The 21,156-nt window shown below is 46.1% G+C and overlaps 1 protein-coding gene across 2 annotated transcripts in view; it reads left to right on the top strand.

Annotated features, from left to right (window-relative positions):
* The window catches only part of SGF29 (SAGA complex associated factor 29), a 340,015-nt gene extending 325,569 nt beyond the window's left edge, over positions 1-14,446 (top strand). For both annotated transcript variants that reach the window (XM_069652089.1, XM_069652088.1), the window contains exon 10: positions 13,395-14,446. In XM_069652089.1, the coding sequence (XP_069508190.1) occupies positions 13,395-13,511 (117 nt within the window). In that variant the 3' untranslated portion in view covers positions 13,512-14,446. The remainder of the gene's footprint in view (positions 1-13,394) is intronic.
* Positions 14,447-21,156: the final 6,710 nt, after the last annotated feature.

Genomic DNA, 21,156 nt, shown 5'->3' with positions numbered 1-21,156 from the left:
TCTGTGAGCTCTGTGATCCCCTCTCCCTCTCTATCCTCCCCTCAGACTCGACTCACTCTGCAGGGCACACGCTTGATGTTTTGATCTCCTCTGACCCCCCCCCCCCCCCTCCAACCCTCTGACCACTCCTCTCTCCTGGAGCGATCACTCCCTCTTTTCCTCATATCTTTCCCTCTCTACCCCCCAGGCCAGACCAGGCCAAGCCAACCCCAACACTGCCACCTACCTTCTTGGACATCCGGCCCATGAAGCGTGTGTCAATTGAGACTTTCGCGCCGCCACCTTCTCCCTCTCCCTCCGCCTCTGGCTGACTGACATCCTGACACACCCCTTTCCATGCTCTAGTCTTCTATCTCTGATTCTCTTGCCCCTGTCATGAGAATCCATTTGAAGCCCAAAGCCAAGGGCAATTCTTAGTACGATTCTGACCTAGCTAGACTTAAACGCAAGTGCAAGGTGGCTGAGAGGAATGGAGGGCTTCTTCTTCATCCTCTAACAAACTGGCCAGCCGCCTGCTCCAAAGGCAATACTGACTCTCTGTCCATACTAAGAAGAGATCCCACATCCAAACCCGTGTCTCTGAGGCATCTAACAACTCTGCCGAACTCTTCAAAATCTGCAAGGAGCTGGCCAACCCGGCTGCAGTCTCTACCTCTCCTTTCGCCTCCCAGGCTCTTTGCACGGCCCTTGCCTCTCACTTCATCTAAAAAACCCAGGACATCCTATACACCCTCTCGTCCCCTCCCCCTCTTCTCCCTTCTCCTTCTATGAACTCTGGCCCTCCTGCAGCCGCTCCCTACCCTCTTTCTCGTCTTTCCTCTTTTCTCCCCTGACAAGGTCTCTAGACAATTCCAATCTATGAAAGTCTCGTCAAAACAGGTTCTTCCCTGTTCCTCCAAAACCATCAAAGACCACATTGACACCCTTACTCCCGCCCTGGCCAATTTCTGCAACCACTCCTTCGCCCCTCTGGAGCCTTCCCCTCCCCTGTGAAGTACTCTCTTGTGCACCCTCTTCTCAAGAAACCCACAGCTAACCCTTCTTGGCCGGCAAACTATCACCCGATCTCCATCACTCGTTTCTTGGGCAAACTCCTGGAAAAGCTTGCCATCTCGCAGCTTAGCCTTCACTCTGATTCTGTCGATTGTTTCCACGACCATCAGTCTGGCTTTAGAGCTGCCAGAAGCACGGAAACTGCTCTCCTGAACATCCATGAAGATCTGCTCTCCAACCTTGACTCTAACATCCCCCCTGTCGTCATCCTACTCGATCTCTCTTCTGCCGTCAACACAGTCAACCATACGATCCTGCTCAACCGTCTCTATGACAACCTGAGTATCACTGATCAGGCTCCGGCCTACCTGACCTCTTTTCTCTCTGATCGATCTTCCCAGGTCCAACTTGGGTCCTTCCTTTCCTCCATCTCTCCCTCTGTATGCAGTGTTCCCCAGGGGTCTAACTTCTCACGCTGGCTTTTTAACCAATAGCTGGCAACTCTCGCCCATTGCATTTCATTTTTCTGCTGCAATTTTCAGTGCTGCACTGATGACACTCAACTCATTTTCAGGCTTCCCTCTGCCACCTCTTCTCTTTCTCTCATCTCTGATTGCCTGCCTGCTATTCAGGAGTGGTGTGCCGCCAACGATCTCTGCCTGAATGCCGTCAAGACGGAGATCCTCCTCATCGGCACACCTTCACCCTCCTTTTCTGTCACTCTCTAGCCGGTCTCACTTGGCTGTCCGCCTACCCCCACTTGCGAGGCTAAGAACCTTGGGGTCATCTTCAGCTCCACGCTTTCCTTTTCTGCCCACATCTCTGATGTCTCTAAAACATCAAACTGCACCTCCTCAGAGGTATTATGCCTCTCCTCTCGTTCCCCCAGAAGCTCACTGTCTCTCGAGCCCTGGTTCTCTCTAGGTTGGATTATTGCAACAGCCTCTTTCTAAAATCTACCTGCTTCTACTCTCCGCCCTTTGCAACTCATCCAGAACAGGACTGTGAGACTTGTCCTTGGGCTCAAGCCATGGGATCGTATCTCTCCAGCCCTGGAATCTCTTCATTGGGCTCCCAGTGGTTGCAGGGATTAAATTCAAGACCCTTTGCATTGTCCACAAGGCTTTTTGGTGCCTGGGTCCAAAATACCTTCAACTCTCCCTCCGTAAATACCTTCCCTCTCGAGCTCGTAGCTCCTCCACCACCAGGTTCCTCAGTGTCAGTTGTTTCTCAAACAAACAAGATGGTGGTAGATCTCTGTCTTCGGCTGGGTCCTCCCTCTGGAACAGCCTCACTGTCACTCTGAAACTTTAGGAGAACCATCTCCGGTTCCGGAAGCACCTAAAGACCTTCCTCTTTGCTTCTACCTTCGCGCCACCTCTCCCCTGCTGATCTGTTCTGCTTCGGCATCGTGCACCTAGTTACCCTCTGATTTCGGGCCCAGGTACTTGCTCACCCTGCCACGCATCCACACTGCCTCCTGGCAACCCTTTCACTTGGGTCTGTATCTGTAACGCTACAGCATACCCCCCCCCCTCCCTTTCTGCACTTATCAGACACCCCCTGTCTGTGCCTTGAATCCAGAACTTGCCTCTTGCTGGCTGCACTGCCACTGTTGTTGTTTTTTATTCCTCTGCTCAGCCCTTTCCACCTCTTCCCCACCCCCTGCACTTTCCTCCTTCCCTCTCCCCTGCACTTGCTCGTTCTCAATGTCACTGGGCCTAATTAGATTGTTGTTTTTGTTCTCCCTTGTTCCCCTCCCTTGCCTCGTCGCGCTCTGAATCACTTGTGTATGAGCACAATACAAATAAAATATCAAAATCAATTATAGGAATGAGCAAACTAAAAAGGAACTAAAACCGAAGGCTTTACTGTCCTCCAAAAGCCCGGACAAAGTTAATAAAAAATAAGCAACAAGACTGGGGTGTGGTCAGGGGGGTCTCATAGGAACCTATGGAGGGGTAAAGGTGCAAAAAGAAAGTCTTACCTAACGCACTTCATACCAACCCGCCCTCCCAGTTGGGGGCACCCTAATGGAGTAAGGAAAAGCCTGGATGGAGATAATGAAAGGTGGCTATGTGCACTACATATTCAAGCAAAGATATTCTATAATATTCGGTCATACCAACTATCATGCAACCAAGTTTTCATTTTTCCTAAAGGCAGGTTACGGCAAAAAGGAGGCACCATTCTTGTGGAAAAATGCCATAAAGACACCAGTTCTTGCAAATTAGATGAGAATGGAAGTTCAGTGTAATTGCTTCCTTGTGCAAACGAAGGGACACAAGAGAAAGAGTTCAAACAATTGGTTAGAATAAGAAAAATTATAGATGGCTTTGGACATGTTGCCAGACAAGTGTCCTCTGAACAAGAGTAACCTCGGCAAACCCAGACACATGTTTCGGCTTTCACCTTATTGAGGATGCCCAACAAGGCTGAAACACGTGTCCGGGGTTGCTGATGGCACTCTTATTGCTTAGCATTGTGCTGCTGGACTGCTCTTGTGAGTGGGATCAGACTAATTTGCTAATAGTTATTTTTCCTCTGTGAAGGGCCACTGAGCTAAAATGTGGTTGTAGACCCTCGTGAGTGGAAGAAATCCCATAGAACAGGTTATTTTAACCATGTTCGTTCTCAGAGGCGGGGCTTCTGCTGTACATATAGAAAGGGAGGCAGTCTCTTCGACCAGTCTTTCAACTCTGAAATTAACAGCTTCACTATGCAATATAGTCACCTTAAATCCGAGAAGATTGCATGGATAGTTTTAGGGAAGAAAGCCGTTCTCCTGGGAGATCTTCATGCACTTTAAATTGAACGGTTTTGCTTCTAGTTAGTGTGAAATTGCGCCAACCTTCGTGCTTGCCAAGAGAGAACATGTACCTTGTGCATTAAGCAAGGCCCTCGACAGTTTACAGGAAGTGTCCTTTACAGAATTGTATTGTTCTTATTCCAGTAATAGAATATTTCCTGAATTGTTTTAAGATCTCCCCAGAATAAAGAGACTATTATTTGAGCATATGTAGCCCTTTCAAAAATATGAATCCCCTTTCTACCCCATTCATCCCCTGAGTTTGTGAACAGGAGTTCCAATACCTCTAGTAAAACATGGCTTTTTTTGCCTGGATTTCTGCAGTGAGTGCATGATTTATCTGGTGTTTCAGAGTAGGGTGCTTTCGGGACTAGTAAACTGGACCATGTTGTTTCTTCCATTCTATCTAGCTGTACAGTCCCTTCATGTTCTAGGTGTTAAGCAGTGTCTAAAGTTTGTCCTAGGCAGGATGAAAGAAGTAAAGTCTTAGATGTTTGTTTATAGTTCCAATATAGGCCTCCCAGATTCGACACAATCGGAAAGGAATGGTTGTCTTTTGTATCATTCTTTAATACTAGAAGGCAGGTAGTCCAGCGATACTGCAAAGACATGAAAGGCTTGGGTTCATTCAACTAGAGGTAAAGTGGTCATAATTGCTTGTGGACAGTGTAAAGCAGCCACTTGTTGGAGGTTCAATCTGGTCTTTACTGACTGTTCTTGTCTAGATTATAACACCAGAGAAGACTCCAGGTGGACAGGCTCCAGAGGAGTGATAACTGTCATCTATGCCAGGCAATATACCAGAAAGGAGACCACGAAAATGTTGCCAAAGTATTCACTGCACCCCATGACAGTACAGAGGCAAGAGGAGCTGTTCTGGCCCACCTACCCCTTGGCATCAATGGTTACCACAGCTGCACCATGACCTAAAGCTGGACCAGAGTGCAGAACCAGCTAAGAAAAAGAAGTGACACAGCAACGTAGAGTCATCTTGTATTTGGTATTTTATTCTGAATTTATGAAGCGCTTTAAGCCAAAGAGCTGTACATAGAATCGTAAACAGTAAAGTAAAATGAAAATGCAAGTAACAAAAGAGTAATCAGCGTTATACGCCAGATTGGTGAAGGTAAGTATTCAAAGAAACATGGAATTGAGAATATGAAATGGTAGAACAGAGAGAAAGTGGAAGAGCATTCCATTGACAAGGAAGCTAGCAAGGTAAATGAGGGGGAAGGTGACTGATAAGAGCAATTGCGATTGGTAGCGGAGAGAATGAGGAGTACAAAACAAGAGAGATATAGACAGGTGCAAGGTTATAAAGAGATTTAAAGACAAGACAGAGAAAATGTAATTTAAGTTGAGAGAAATGAAAGCCAACCAAGAGCAGAAAAGAGAGGAAGCTATAGAAACGCAAGGAGCAAGAAAATAGGGAAGTCGAATAGAGGCATTGAAAACAGACTTCAAAGGTGCAAAACGAGAGACAGGAAGACCAAAAAGAGAAGCAGAGCAATAAGAGTTGCGAAACAATTTACGTTTCGTAGCGTCAAAAGTTAAGAAAGGATGAGCGTTTTGAATGTTATACAGGTGCTAGCGACAGGCGCGTGACGAGAAAGAAATATGGGTAGTGAAAGATAGATCTGGGTCAAAATAAAGCCCCAGGTTACAAGCCGAGGGAGAAATAGTAAGCTGGGAGGGAGGAAACGAAATATAGGAAGGAGGAAGAGGAGACGGGATTGTGTTTGCATGAAAGAAAAGAACCTCAATTTTGGCAGCATTTAAGACAAAGTGATCCGACAACCAAGAGTTGATGGCTAAAAGACAAGCTGAGAATTTATCATGAACTTCAGATGTAAAAGAGGCGAAAGACAAGAAAAGTTGGGTGTCATCTGTGTAAAAGCGATGGGATAGACCAAAATATTAAATAACTTAGGCCAACCGAGAGGTATAGAGGGGAACAAATAAAAGGACCTAGAACAGAACCTTGAACACCATGAAGGAGTGGGAGTGTATCAGAAAAAGACCCAGCCCAGGACACAGAGAATATCCGTTGAGATAAGCATGACCTAAACCAGCAGAGAACAGAACCAGGAAACCCAAACGAAGTGAGAGAAGACAATAAAAGGTGATTAACAGTGTCAAAGGATGCTGAAAAATCTAAAAGAATAAGATGAGACGAGTGTTTAGAATAACAAGCAGAGAGTAAAGAGTCACAGACAGAGAGAAGAGCAGTTTCAGTAGAATTAAAGCACGGAAACCCAACTGAAAATGAGGAAGAATGGAATTATCTGAGACAAAAGTAGACTTGTTAAAGAACTAAACGTTCAAGTAATTTAGAAAGATATGGCAGAAGAAAATTAGGAAATTAGAAGGAAGAGAAGGATCTAGAGAAGATTTCTTTAGAATAGGGAAAATAGAAGGGTGCTTGAAAGGAGGATGGAAAGACAAATTTAAAGAAAAAGAAGTTAGATAAAACAAGTGGAGGATAGACTTTAGGAATGAGTAAAAAAAGGATAGGATCTAGAGGGTAAGCAGTAGGTTGTGCTTGAATTAGCAAGAGAGAGCTCATTAGAAATTGGAGAAAAGGAGGAAATAGTGATGTTAGGAAGCAAAGCAGAGAAACTGGTAGTAGGAGGTGAAATACAAGACTCAGTGGCGGCACGGAGGGAGGCCACCTTTGAGGAAAAGCATGAAGCAAGATCAGAGGCAGACAACATGGAATTACGAGAGTGGTCAGGAGTAGGAGGAGAGAGAAGGCTTGAGTTTGAAATCGTCTAGGATGTGTTAGTCGAGTCTGCAAAAGGTCAGAGAAATAAGAACGTTTAGCTGAGAGCAGAACTCCATCGTAGAGAGCGTGATAGGAGGAATAGGACATGGACTTGCGTCACCGCCTTTCAAGATAGCATAGTGCAAAGATGAGGGGGAAAACCAAGGTTGAGGGGGTTTACGAGAAGGATAGAATGTCGAGGTTGGATAAAGAGAGTCCAGGGAATAAGCAAGAGTTAACGACTGAGTGGAGGCGGCATCATCAGCTGATAAGGCAGCAAAGGAGGAATGATATGGAAGAGAGCAATACACGTAGAAACAAACGAAGGGGTATTAAAAGCACGTAAGTCACACCGGATATGCTGATGTCACTGGAGAAACAGAATCAGGTACAGGAGAAGATGGAAGAACTGAGAAATAAAGAATAAATGGAGTTGTAGAAGGGAGAATTAAAGAAAGCAATTCATCACTATCTTCGCAAAAAGACCAAACAGAAGCTGGAGGACGATAAACAAGTAAAAAGGATAGGAGGTAAGGCTTAGAAAAAGAAATAAACGAGAATTGAAATGAAGAAGACTGGAAGAGACAAAACAGTAGGAGCAAGTACAAAAGAACAGTACAAAATACTGTGCCACGAGCAGATGGGCGCAGAGCATGACAAAAGGAAGTAGGAGACGTAGAGAAGGAAGCAGGGGTGGCCATATTAAAAGATGAGATCCAGGTCTCAGTAATACAAAGAAAATGCAAATTCAATCGAAAGAATAAGTCTAAAACGGAAGCAGACTTATCACAAAGAGATAGGGCATTCCATGGAACCAGGTCAATGGAAGGAAAGTGAGAGGTGCAAGGAGGGTAGTTTCTAGAAGAGGCAGAATATGAATGAATGAAGAGCAGGCAGAAAATGCAGGCGGCATAGTACTGATATAATGAAAAGCAAAATAGATAGAAAAAAAGGAGCAACAATGGTAACAGAGTAGTAACCAGCAGATGAATATGCTGGATGTGCTGCCACTGGAAGACCCGGTAGAGCTACCAGGCACTGTATGTGGGCTACTAAAAGATGACCACACAAATATCAAGTAGAACATTTGCAATAAGCTGCTCCCATCTGCGGACAGCTGCAGACAGCAGTGGCAGACTTCGCCCAGGACAGGATGTTATATAAAAGTCTGGGGCCTTTGGACAGGCTGAACTAGGGGGCGTGGCCAAGGCTGCAGCTCATAAATGGAGGCAACACCAAGAACGTTGAGCCAGACACCAGAGAAGCAAGCAGATAAGTGGCCTGTACGACGCTACAGGAGATGTGGGCAGTCAGTTCACAAGCCCTCACAACCGGGCTGGGGTAGATGGAAACCGCAAGCAGCGGATCCTGAGTTGAGCAGGGAGGGCCAGCATACCCTGGTACTGCTACATACAGCGGTTGCAGATTTTGCCGCACTTCCTCTGGGAAAACCGGAAAGACTGCCACTGGAGAACTCTGACTTCTTAAAAGAAATTCAAACTTTTTGTCATGTTAAGGTTCCTTCCTGAAGAGCATAAAATAAGCGCATACACACATGGCCGGGTCTCATCTTTTTCTCTCTTATATGTGATGTTCAGTATAGACCCAATATAGAAAAATATCATTATGAAGGATCTGAATGCAGGTAAATCCTACAATATGAAATCTTAGGATGTTTCGTGTGTGCTAGATGTAAACCTTTCAGTTTATCGCATGGGTGGGGATGCGTGGTACGGTTTTCTGGTCCTTGTGCTGCAGCAACGCTTCTTGTGATGATGGAGATGATGTCCAGACCAGCTGGTTGACTAAAGAGCTACTGGAAAATGTACTGAGTTGGAATGAAGCTGAACTCCTGATTTTGCGGTGGGGTGCAGCTAGGCCAGAGGCCAAGGCCACAGTTCCCTTTATTAAAAACTGCTGTCCATGTTCAATAGTTGCAGTTTATGTAGCACAAGGGTTTTTTGGACCCCCAACAGATAGTTCACATTCGTCAGTTGTGGAGTCTCAGGTTGTCTGGTCCTGACTTCTCCTTTTCTGGTCAGAACAGCAAGACTGCTGTAGAGATCAAATGGCCCATGAGACTTGCAAGTGACTTTACCTACAACATCAAGAGGAGGGGGTTACTGGTTCCTCGGTTCCCTCACTTGAGATATTTGGTGTATGTTGACCCTTGCAGAGCTCAGTCAGATCAGTCTTGGTAAGATGCGGTCACACACAGTTTCTGCACGGTCCTCTTAAGTTTGGTGCTGTCTTCGTGCTGGACTTCACCCCAAGCTGAACGTATGTTTTTAAGCTAAGTATGGGGGCTTACTTTCATATTAAAGAGGCAATTCAGAAGCTGAGTGAACTCTCTGCTTCCAATCGAAAGGGTGCATCCTTTCTTATGGCAGCCAACACCACGGTAGCCTCAGTTATTTTTTTCCTGAGCGTCTTCCTAGGCTTCCGCTCATGTGAATTCCAGCAACATCGGTCTAGTAGCTGCTCTTGGCTCTGCAGCCCATGCTCATCTGGTGCAGGCTGAAGCCATGACCCTAGATGGCAACATTCATGTCCCCTTCACACTTGCTGGGACGAAGGCTAGCTGCTGGACTTTATAATGCAAGGGGCTCGTATTATATACACCTGGTACATGCACAGCAGTTGGTGACCCACTATAAACGCATACATCATGGACTGCCACCAACTGATGGAGCCCATACATCAAACTGTTACTTGCACTGGATGCCATTTAACCCTGAGATGTTTATGTGATGTATGAATGGAAAGAGTTGAAAAAGCATGGACCTAGCTGGAAAATGATAGAGCAGTGTATTTAATTCACACACCCTGGGGCTTACAGGTATGGTGTCATGGGAAGGGGGGTGCATACTCTTAACTTCCCAAAATGTTCTGCATGCCCAATGAACTTGTTGAAAAGAAGTTTAGCATGATTCTTGCGGTTATCGCTGCAGTTATCACAGTGGAGGTGATAGGTTTTTACAGAACTGTAAGAGGATCCCAAACATGTGGGCATTGTGGGATAAGTATTCGGCAATGGGAATGGTGTATGGTCAGGGAAAAGGCATTGTGGAGGAAAAGATAGCAACATTCTGTAGGGCAAGGAGTAGTTGACACTGGTCTTGGATTCTGCATGATTCTGCAAAGTGCCGTCCTGTACTGAATAACTGAGAGGCAGTTGGAGATAAGATAAGTGAGGGTAAGGTATGAAAGTCAAAGATCTGGATATCAGCAAATAGATGGTTGGTGCTCGTACCCATTCAGGTGAAAGATGAAGTTGTGTTGAAGCTATTCTGTGGCCCATCTAAACCGAAATGGAGCATGTGTGCTGATCAAAGGATTGGGAGGGCATGTCAAAAGTCGAGGCAATAGACATGTGTTTTCAGGAACGTATAGAGTCTTGGTCCCTAGCAAATAGGGTGCCTTTGGTGAACGAAGCACCTGAGGAGCAGTGTGTTCTCAACTCTGTTCAGTCGAAGCTGCGGCAAGGAACTGTGTGCATAACACATATGTCACTATTACAGGTGAGTAATTTCATTCAAGAGACGCTTAGGAAAGTCATCTCGACATTATGGGGGCTAGATGTTAGGAAAGTTTCTCTCTTAGCAACTTTTCCTCCATATTCTATGGACCTCCAAACCTTTTGCTTTTGATTTTCACCTTGACCTGACTTTCTCCAGCGAAGCATTTAGCTTCACTCCACTGCACTTTTGCCCATTTGTTATTGGGAAACCTACCGGTCCTTCAGTCTGTCAGTACTGGGAAACTGTTTCCATTTTTGCCTCTAGACTTTATCTGTTTTGGTCACTTTTTCATATTGCACAAAGCATCTATCATTGCAGTGCAATGGGGATATGTTTGTATCACCCTAGACTTGCACTCAAAGGATTTGTGGCTATTTCTGAATGTGTCTGAAGACAAGCTGGTGGCAGCAGTTAAATGTGTACAATTTTTTCAAAATGTTTAGTTTTCTCGCGTTTATTGCGTTTGACTACTAAATGTGGCTAGTGGCCTAGGATAACCGTACCACAAGATGTTTTGCTTGTTCTTTGGCCTTCTTCCTGCCTTGTCAGGAATTTACTTTTATGGTTATGCATTTGTCCGGGAAAGAAGTGGCTTTTGCGGGCTAGTGCATGCAATGTGTGTTGGAACTCAGGAAGTGGGTTGGGACTGTCCGGTTCACATCCTGGTGCAAGTATGTCTGGGTGTGGATGCATTAGTCACATCCACAGTGGTCCCTGATAGGACCACAGCTGGTGTGCATGTGTGGGGCAGCTCTTGCTATTAAAAGGCTGAGTTTGATCATTCACATGAATTTAGGATAGGAAGAGTCCTGCAGACATTGCAGCAGATCAGTATCCTGTGTAGCTTAGCAGACGACGGATGACCCAGGAATGAATCCTGAAGAGGCCTGGCAACCATTTCTTGCTGCTGTCCTGGTGGAGCCCTGTCAGACTACAGATCTAAGAAGACCCTTACTGGTGCTTCGACACTTTGGACTGGTGAGACCAACCAGTCTCGACGCCTTCTCACAATCTTGTGGAAGTGCCCCTGACCAACTAACTCAGTTTTGGGCTACTGTGCTGTTGCAGAAGCATTGCTGTTCCACGTTTTGGCTCGTAACTTTGATGGTCTCCAGCTAGTCCTACACATCGCCTTCTTGCCAAGTTTAAGCATTCCAGCATTGATGGGTCCTGTTCTGGAAGGCTTTGTTTGTCTGCAACTTCTGAGACGCCTGCTGTTGCGGTGCGCAGTGACTGTCGCTAGAACCAGCCATTCCTCCTTCTGGTAGAGTGTCCTGAAGAGTCCTACATCGGTGCATGCTGCATTTCTCGACTGGAAAGGGTTGCACTAAGCTCCTGGACCTGACCGGAACATTGCTTGCACCCATAACTCCTGGGCTTTTGCTACCAATGGCAACGGTGGGGAGACCTACCTTGAGCAACCCCAATGCGACCTGCCAGGTTCTTGGGAATAATCGAAGCATGGGCAGTGAGTAATTGCAATGGTCCTATCTCCTCCATTCTATAGTTTGTGAGGAACTTTGATTTATTGTTACAATCCTTTGCTTTTGAAACAAATATTGGATGAGCCCTCTAGAAGTAAGAAAAGTACTTTACTCACCATTAAACACCTTTTAGCTGTCTTTTGGAACCAATCAGCACACCCACATGAACACTGCCTAACTTCTCGCCCAACTTTCTAAAGTACTTGTGAACTTTCTGGGCACAAGGCCCCATGCAACGTAGTGTAAGGTCAATGTGAACCATAAGGTCGCTACAATCATTGGAAAACTAATCCTTCCTGAAAACATTACATTTTATTCTGCAAAACGCTTACTTCGTAATGAACCCATCATGCCGCCAACTAATGTCCAAACAGAGCTAATTAATGACAGCTCAAACAACCCTGACGCTTTAACAAGATACCAATTATCCTTGAAAAATACCTTATGGTTGACACGTGTTGGCTTAAGTCATGACACTCCATGGTTTTGGGAGCACTGGAAAACTGTAATGCCACTTAATATTACATTTTTAAAAAAGAACATTGTGCTCAGTGCAGTACGATTGGTGTTCACACTGACCTTACACTATTTCCTTAAGTGTTTAGAGCATTTCCTCTAGAACAACACAATACGCAGCAGTCCAGTCTAGCAATTCTCTATCACGCCTTTATCTCAGCACGAAAGATAATTGTTTGCCCTAAAGACTTTAACCATTCAATTTAGGGTTGGACTTCTAAACTTTACGGCTTTTTATTCCTGTGGATTGTTGAGGCAATTGCTTAACTACTTGCTGTATGTATGTTTTATATCTAGGGTGTTGTGTGATATTATCACCTGCTTGATTCATTTTCCCAGTGTGTTTTTGGGCCTACAATAAATAAGAGTATTTGTATACCTACTGTCTAATTTTAATCGTGTGGTTCACTGTGTGGACTCATTTTGGACCCATGACCCCACTCACGTCTCCTGAGACTTCGCCTTGATCACTCTCCATGCTACCTTGATTGGTTTGGCTAAACTCCCAGAGCTTCCCCTGTTCACTATAATTAGGGTGACGACTTAAACTCTGTCAACCAGGCCAGAGTTTAGAAATCCATCTTTACAGTAGAGCAGGGCCCACCAGTCACAGAAACACTACTTTAAATAAATTCAGATAACTTTTTCCAAACTGTAAACAAAAACCCAAACACTGTTTAACAACTACAATGTTATGTTCAATGAGTTCCAAATGTTACGAAGGCTGTATCAATATAGCTGTCAATTAAACGGGTAACAGGCCCCCACTTTCCCCCCACCGTACTTTGTTGATTTAAAGAAGTGTCCCAGGTAACATATTGTGTGTGTTGGTGTCCTTTTGATGTATAGAACACAACCGGGCATTGCAAGTCCTGCTTATGGATGGGAGATGAGAATCCACAATGAATTTCTAATTGCCCATAAATTACTAAAGTATGTTGAGGGGAGAAACACCATACCCTTTTCTCAGTAGACTACTATATTTAGCTAGATCAACCCTCTGTTTAACAACGTTAGATCAGTGGGCATTTGTTCCTTCCAGCTCCTTCAACTAACCATTATCCACGGACGATTCTCTTTTTAGGAGTCTTAAGTGGCATAACCGGATTCAGAAGGGACATTTAAACACGCCGTCAACGGGCTACCTCTATACTTGTATCTCTGGTTTGTTATATTAAGGGGGGGGCGGCGAGTTTCCCATCACTCCACCCTATTCATTTAGCATAATCTTTTACTCATATGTTGTTCTACAACTAGCCAGTCTATGCATTTTGTGTCGCTGACTGCCTTCTCTTCTTCCTCCACAGCCGCAGGACGACTATTCAGTGTTGTTTGAAGACACATCCTACGCCGACGGCTACTCACCACCCCTGAATGTGGCACAGAGATATGTGGTTGCGTGCAAGGAACCCAAGAAAAAATGATGGAGTGTGTGTGGGGTTCAGAGGTGCTGGGTCTGCCACCCAGCGGAAGCACATTTGACTAGAAAGTACTCCTGTGCAGCCGCTCTGATCGCATCCTTGCCCATGCTGGACTGTGCCAGGTGTGCCTATGGGTAAGGCACTGCATAGGAGCAAGCGGTGTCATCCCAATCTGTGACTGCACAGCACATGGTGGGAGTCTTGACTACTCTCCAGGCCACCAGGGATTGGGACTGCTCTCTCTACCTCCCCTTTAACTGAACACTGACTTTTGCCTGAATGATTTCTTGCCTCTCTGGCGTTTTATCTCCAATCGAGAAATACTTGCTGGGCGTCACATTGTGGCATCAGATGTTTGAGAGCATAAGATGGCTGCCCAGTACAAGAAGTAGGGCCGTGTTTGGATAGCAACTCAGATGGCATGACAAACCACTGGTGCCGCCCGGTCCTCTAAACTGTACTTCCACCACCATGTCCCTTACAATGTGCTAATGAGCCACTTAAGTACATTACACATCCGGAGTAGGCAAGCAGCGCGTGGCACTCTGGGGTTGTGGCCAGAGGAGGGGTGCTCCGATTCCTTGGTCCAGCACTCCTGCCCTCAGCTGGTCTGCTGCTGGTTGAGGGACCGGGGGTTGCACTCTGGAAGCTGCTTGGATATGCTACCCTTTCTAGAGCCCAGGAATTTTGGGGCACGGTCGTCCGTTCCTTTGGGAGTCTGGTGCGTGCTGCCGAGGGATATGTCCATGTATGTCTCATGCCATGTGGCAGCTGAATCGTTTCGTGGAATTCTACACGGGAAACAGGGTGTGCTCCATTTTGTTTAAATGTTTTAAAGTAAAATGAGAAATGCCTGAAGGAGGAAGACAGCTATCGGAGCCTGGTTCTGTATCGTCAGTTGGGTCTACCAGGGCAATAAAGAAGGAATTTATTAGGAAGTTTGGTTGCATACTTTCAACTGTACGAGGCAATGTTTTTGTGGCTGGGTGTGCTCCTGAGAGTTATTAGTGTTTCACTCACCTCTGTAATACCCGCAGGTATCCCCCCCTCCCCAGCAACGGTGATGTTTAGTCTTGATGCAAGGGTGGAGGATAGAGGGGCGGTCTTCGCTCTGAGGAGCAGGTTACAGCAAGGAATGCACCGTGCCCCTCACTGCAAGTGTGAGGTGGGAGGTGGGAGCTGTCCCGGCACGTCCTGCCAATGGAGAAAGCGACTACAGACGCATCCAGTGGCATGCTTCTCCCCCAGCTTGCTGTTCTCGGGCTCCCTGCTTTTAGCTCATCTCTGCTAGATTTCCCACACTCTTTTCGACTCCATGTCTTTTGCCCGATGATCATCTTCATCTTCCCTCCTTTCCCATCTATACCATGCCTCTCTTTTCCTTCTTCTCGCCTCTCTTACTCTCCTTTTCCTGGCAGGCGTGACTGAAGAATGCCAGTAAAGAGGGGCTATAAATAGAACGTTGAACCTATACGCACATGGTGAAAGAACAGCATTGCCCTTCTTTCTATAAACTGACGACACTTTATACCAGAACTTAGAGATCATGAAGTACTCTGTCTTAATGAAAGCCGCTCCAGTGTAACACACACCTGTGTAATCGTTAATGTTCATAACAAGAAACACGTGAAGCAACAACGACTCAAACCCACTAGCTCCATAGTAGAAGCGGGCTTCATCCCATGGGGTGAGGTGCAAAGTACATCAAGTTGTAGATGAAATCAATGCGATGGCACTGATCACACTTGATATTATGAGATTAGATTTTGTATTCTTTAGTATACCAGAAATATCAGAACGTTGCTCTCAGTTTAACATTTTAATCCCTGAAGTATATGTATATAAATAACTTGGAGTTTAATACAGAAAATACTTTTTTTCTTTTAGGTAGTATGTTGGTTGGTGAGTTAATGGAACCCTAAATTGTGCCTCTGGTGCCAGGGCTATGTGTTGTAATGTGTTCAGTTTGTTTGCTTACCTGTTCCCCCTTCTAGGTCGCAAGGCAATTTATGCCCCACAGTTTTAGGGTACACCAAGTGCCCCAGTATTCCCATGCAAGTCTCCTAGCATGACCGCTTTTGAAGATCCCACCGGTGTGTATCAGCCATTCCCTTTTAATTTTAGTTTGGATACGTCCGCTGTATGCCATTGGTGTTCCTACTGGGGGTCACCTGGGTAAGTCCAGTACAGAGATCTCCGATCAGAGCCTGATTGCTCCCCCCCTATCCTGGAGAAGGACAAGTGGAATACAGATGCTAACAAATATGCTCAGGGCTAGTGCCTGCTGAGGAAAGCAATGTCTTGGTTTCTCTATCTAGAAATTCATGATTTATGAATGGGGGCCGGATTCACGTTTGAATCCACGTCTGAACAGAACCTAGGGCTTTAAGTGTGCCGGAGCTAGACAGGGCCAAGTCCCAGCAGTCTCCAATAAGTGGTGCTCAGCTGGGGCTCTGTGGACCGACCACGCTGCAGCGGGACATTATGGCGGCGGTGGGACATTATCCCACTGCCGCAGTGGAACACCTTTGCAGCCCATTAGCGACCGCAAGAGAAATCTGTGGCGTGCGGCCTGACGGGAAGTGCCAGCGTCAGGCCACCCCACAAACTTTAACTTCTCCTGGCCCTCGCAAGGCGTACACACCCTGCAAGGGCCATGAGAGGAAGTTGCTGTGCCATTGCAGCCACAGCCCTGATAAAAGGGCCTGTGACGTGTTGCGTGCCATTTTTAAATGGAGTACTGGCTTGGTCCTATCACATAGACACGCAGAAGGTAAGGTAAGTTAGCTGAGCTGGCCCCTTTGGTGGCGCCACACCTGCCCCCCCCACACCCCCAGTGCCAAGGGCCGGTTGCCATATGGGCTTTTCGCACGCACAACCCGGCTTTAAACAAAACTGTTATGCAGGGAAAAATCTGGGATATGAACCTGGGCTTTGCCATGTGTATGCCAAATAATGTTCAGACTCATTCCGAAAGACTTGGCATAAACGTAGCATTGCCCGGGGCCAGCCCCTCACTAATACATTCTGATGGGTGGAATTAGTGATCTCACTGGTGAGGCTTTTTTTAATGCCTGTCCCAGCGACGGCCAGCTTTTCGCATTTTATATTTTGCTGCGAGTGTTCAAAGTACATTTACAAAACCCACAGACTCTTTCTTTTAGCCTTGCAATGAACTGCATTGTGGTATATGTAGTCCCCTTTTGAAGATGGAGGGAAATACAGAGTATTGTTGACAGCCAAGCCTAAGGGTGAGGAGGGGAAAGGAAGAAGGCAAGTGGGCCATGTTGATTTTCCAGGGCTTTGGGGAACGGGTTTGTTGGCCTGGAGACTCGAGGGGTGGTTTTTGTTGGTTCAGGGCACGAGTTCAGTGTACACATGGGTGGACAGCATCCAACCACATTCTTCAGATGACAGATAACTTCTCCCTTGGGTGTTAAGTTACAGCACTTGCACTGTTTGAGGCAATTGCTGTAAGTCTTCCTATTGTACTTGCTTGCGATTTTACTTTTGTGTCACACCTGTGACAGCTCCTGGCTTGAGAGGGAGGGAAGTGGGGGGATAGCTTTCTCATGCAGGGATGCAGTCTTCCCGCCCTCAGTGGTGCTGCTGGTCCACCCCATTTAGCCACATTTCTTTGATAGTATGGGGGTGGGGCAAGTGGGGGAAACAAACTGAAATTGGAATCTAAAATGGTAAACTCACTTTGCAGGGATTATTAAAATATTCTGTAATCCAGGGTCCAGTGACGTAACTCTGGCATTAAGAGCAGACCAGGGCTACTCAGCACACTTGCATGTGCATTTCACAGAGTTGCTGCAGCTCCGCTCCACTTACTTGTGCTTGCCACCCTCATCACTTAGGCCACGCCCCCAAATGTGTGCCCCCCCCCATCTCGATTTCTCCTGAGAGAGCCCAGTTAGAAGCTATGGACAGCCCTCAGTGATTGGTTGGCCACCAAAGGTTTGAGCAGATGCAGCCTTGTGATTCGGAACGTTAAGTTAATCTTGAGCTTTCAATCTTTACCATGCTGCACTTGGAGACCACTCACCATGGACAAAAAAAGATGCCTATCTGAAGAAAAATTGTAAGTAACCTTGCCTGGTCCCTGGAATCTTCCAATCTTTGCCTTGTACCTAGGGACACCAGACATGGGGACAAATGATCCAATGATAACGTTCCTTAACCCAGCGAGCACTTCTGAGTTGCAAACTCTAAAGTTCCCCCTCCCCGGCAGCGGAGCATTCCGGTCATGTTCCTCTTTGGAACCAACACAAAGTGCAGCCATTAGAACTCTGCATGTGGTTGCTACTAAAATAGAAAAAAGTCAAGACAACAGAGAAACACACCAGTAAAGGCATATCTCCCTGGACAGTCTGCTTCACTGCTGCGGATGTGAACCTTCAGCGTACCACACAGCTGTGGCCTAAAGCCGCTCCTGCCGATCGGTACCTCTGCAGCATCACCAGAGGGCTCAGGCCACGCTCTTTAATTAAAGATCTTTGTAGAAGAGTCACCTGAGCAAGCACCGCCGCCCTTTCACCTTGTGTGTACCTGAGCATCATCTGTCTGTGGTTGGAACACCCAAAGATACAGGAACCATGAGATTCCCAGCACCTGGATTGCCTTTGGAAAACCATCCACATAAGCCCAAAGTGCAGTTCTATCTTTTAACATTGGGCCTAAACTTTACATTGGGAACCACACAGCGTCAGCACCAGTATCCCATCAGAAGCTGGTCTAACCCGCTGATTGTTTCCTATAACAGACTGACCTCGAGTTGGGCCTATTCATGTCCTCTAGTATTTAGTCAATGAGACCAGTTCTTTGTGTTTGCCATTGACCCCTCCCGTTACTAGGTGTCACAGCATTCGAACATTCTAAAATTCTTCTTCAAACTGTTTCTTACCCGATACTGTACATATTTCTTTTTAGTTACCTGAAATGTAGATGAGTACTTAGAAATTTAGCTTATCTTAAATAATATTAACCTTCTTTCTGGCACCCCACATCCCCTTCAACTGATGCTTAACAATACGATCACCGCCTGGTAGGCGACCTTGCTGGGGCTGGCCCTTCTGAGCTGACGTTCTTCCCAGCTGGGGCACCCCTCGCGTATTGGGGTGTGGATGACTGCTTCTTGGGAGGATGGGGGGGGGGGGCAGTGGCTGAAGATATTGGCTGCTTCCCACACCCCCACCACAGCCTGGGGAACCTTCAAAGACCATCTAGTCGCAAATGAGGTAACCTGGTTGCTGTAGACAAGTTCTATGCTGGATTCCAAAGGTAAGTGAATTAGTAGTTTTACTCCAGTTCCAACAAGTAGGTGCTCAGATACTTATACATAACATATATACATGCATAGATCACATACCCCTGGACCATCCACACCCCAGTCATCTCTGACTCCAACTGTCAGATTCCAGAGCACTCACCCAATACTAGACTTAACATTCCACCCTAACATTCTACGCTTGCATCCTATCAAACCGCGTGCATCCCTACCATGCATCCAGCATCCACGCAAGAAGATCACTACAGTGTTCCCATATGTTTAAATAAATATGAATGATGACCTTTTTTCCCCTTTCATTCCAGTGCGTGTTATGTAAAATTGTGCCTTTCAGATTTCATTAATGTCTGCAGTATGTAGGCAGAGCCAGGCAAGAAGGTACAACAGAGATTGTTTTTGATGTGATTGCAGTGTTCTATTGTAATCATTCTACTCTAACTTCAACACTGTGGTACAGTGCCATTCGTTGTCATAAGTGTACTAGTATCAATGTTCAATCCATAGGGGAGTACCAGTAGTTTGGGTATGATGATTGATGGAGTCAAGAAAAACGTTTGGAGGAGAAGACAATTTGTTGCTACAGCAGGAAAGCTTGACTGGGAACCAGAGTGCACGCCTTGCCATCATTCTTAACACTATGTTCCAGGAGTCCCAGGCTCAAGAGGCTGCAGCACAAGGGCCATCATGCCTTGCTATGGAGAGCCATGTTTGGCTTTCCCCCTCCCGTTATTAAGGGTAAGATTTGTGCTTTGGAGGGAGTTGTTTCCCAGGCACCTGCAATTGAAAAAAGTGTGAGAATACAAGTACCAGAATCCTTAGAGACATCAATGTGAATTAACCTGAAACACCTGAAAAGGAAAAGAAACAGTTTCCCTGATGATTGGTGGAGTCAAGAAAACGTTGGGAGGAGAAGACAATTTGTTGCTACACCGGGAAAACTTGACTGGGAACCAGAGTGCGTGCCTTGCCATCATTCTTAACACTAGTGTAATACTCTGCTTATATGTCAGACATCAAAATTGTTAAAATTGAAGAAACTCAACGTGAAAGAAAATGGCCATTCGATGGACCAGAATTAACAGTCCACATTGTAAACCGAAGGGCACAGGCTAAATGTTGTACTGTGGAAATAATCACAGACATAATGCCACGTTTGAAGGCAAAACTCAACACAAGAGCTGCTGCTGGGCATCACACAATATGGCTCATCACCAACTAAAACTACCCCTGTCTGCTCCTGTAGTCACCCCTAAATATATTAGGGAGTGCAGAAGTGGCCCGTATGAAAAAAAGGTTACCCCCATCGATATCCCTATGGGGTTGTGTAGCAGGGGACAGGAGCAACTCTGGGCGAAGTCGGCCATACAATTCAAGGTTTGCACTATTTGGAGAGGCCACATGGATTGCAGCTCCAACTCTGGAGCTCCTTGTACCTGGGTAAGTGGAAATGGTATTCATCTTGAGGGCTCAGTGTTGGCTGGCTGCCTGAGCCAGTAGAAGTCCTGCATACAAGGATGGGGGCTGCCCACAAAAAAAAAAAGTTATTTATTTATTGGGTATTTGTAAGGTGTCTATACAACAAATGATGTTTCAAGGTGCCACAAGACAATAAAAATGTGTGTGTGGGGCGGGGGAGCGACAGGGAAGAAAACAATATAAATAAAATAAATCATATAACGGTCCTACTACGCCTTGTGTCATTCGGATCGTGCAAGTGTAGGGGGGAGGAGGGTAGGATTCCCAGTCGGGGGGAAGGGATAATGCTAGAATGGGAGGATAGTGCGGGGCAGAGTGGAGGCATACAAGTGCTAGGGGGAGGAGGGGCCGGCCATGCTACAGCTTCTGAGGACAGAGGGGAACATGCACAAGCGCATCAAGGCTGAGGCCCTACCTGAACAAGGAAGAATAGAGCAAGTGTCTATGGTGCCATCTCCTGGAATGAACACTGCTGCGAATGTTGAACCACCATATAGGTGGTGAATGAAGGCAGGGAAGGCAACCTTCTCATTGATGACAAGGTAGGTGCTGATTTCGGAGTGGCAGGTGGGTCTGTAACAATACTACACAGAGTAAAAGCATTGTTGACCTTTTAATAATCTAAACCACTAGGCGCACACATGTTGAGTGCCCCTCTTGTAAGGAGGACCAATCCGAAAGTAGATGCAGAATTATTAAAACATTTGTTTGGAGGCCCCTCAGTTATCCCAGTCGTACTATCGTGTGCATGAAGGGGATGTGAGCAAAAGAGCTGGCTTCAATAATCCTGCAGGTGGTTTAAGAAGTAGGGATGGCAGGTGTGTATTTCATAATGGGGTAAAAGCTGTTGAGGGCTAATGTCATTCTAAAATACCAAAC

The sequence above is a fragment of the Ambystoma mexicanum genome, chromosome 3p (genome assembly GCF_040938575.1).
Source record: "Ambystoma mexicanum isolate Mex_15411 chromosome 3p, UKY_AmexF1_1, whole genome shotgun sequence".
NCBI lineage: Eukaryota > Metazoa > Chordata > Amphibia > Caudata > Ambystomatidae > Ambystoma > Ambystoma mexicanum.
Note: the sequence above shows the minus strand (reverse complement) of the source record. Positions and strands in the feature narration are given on the sequence as shown.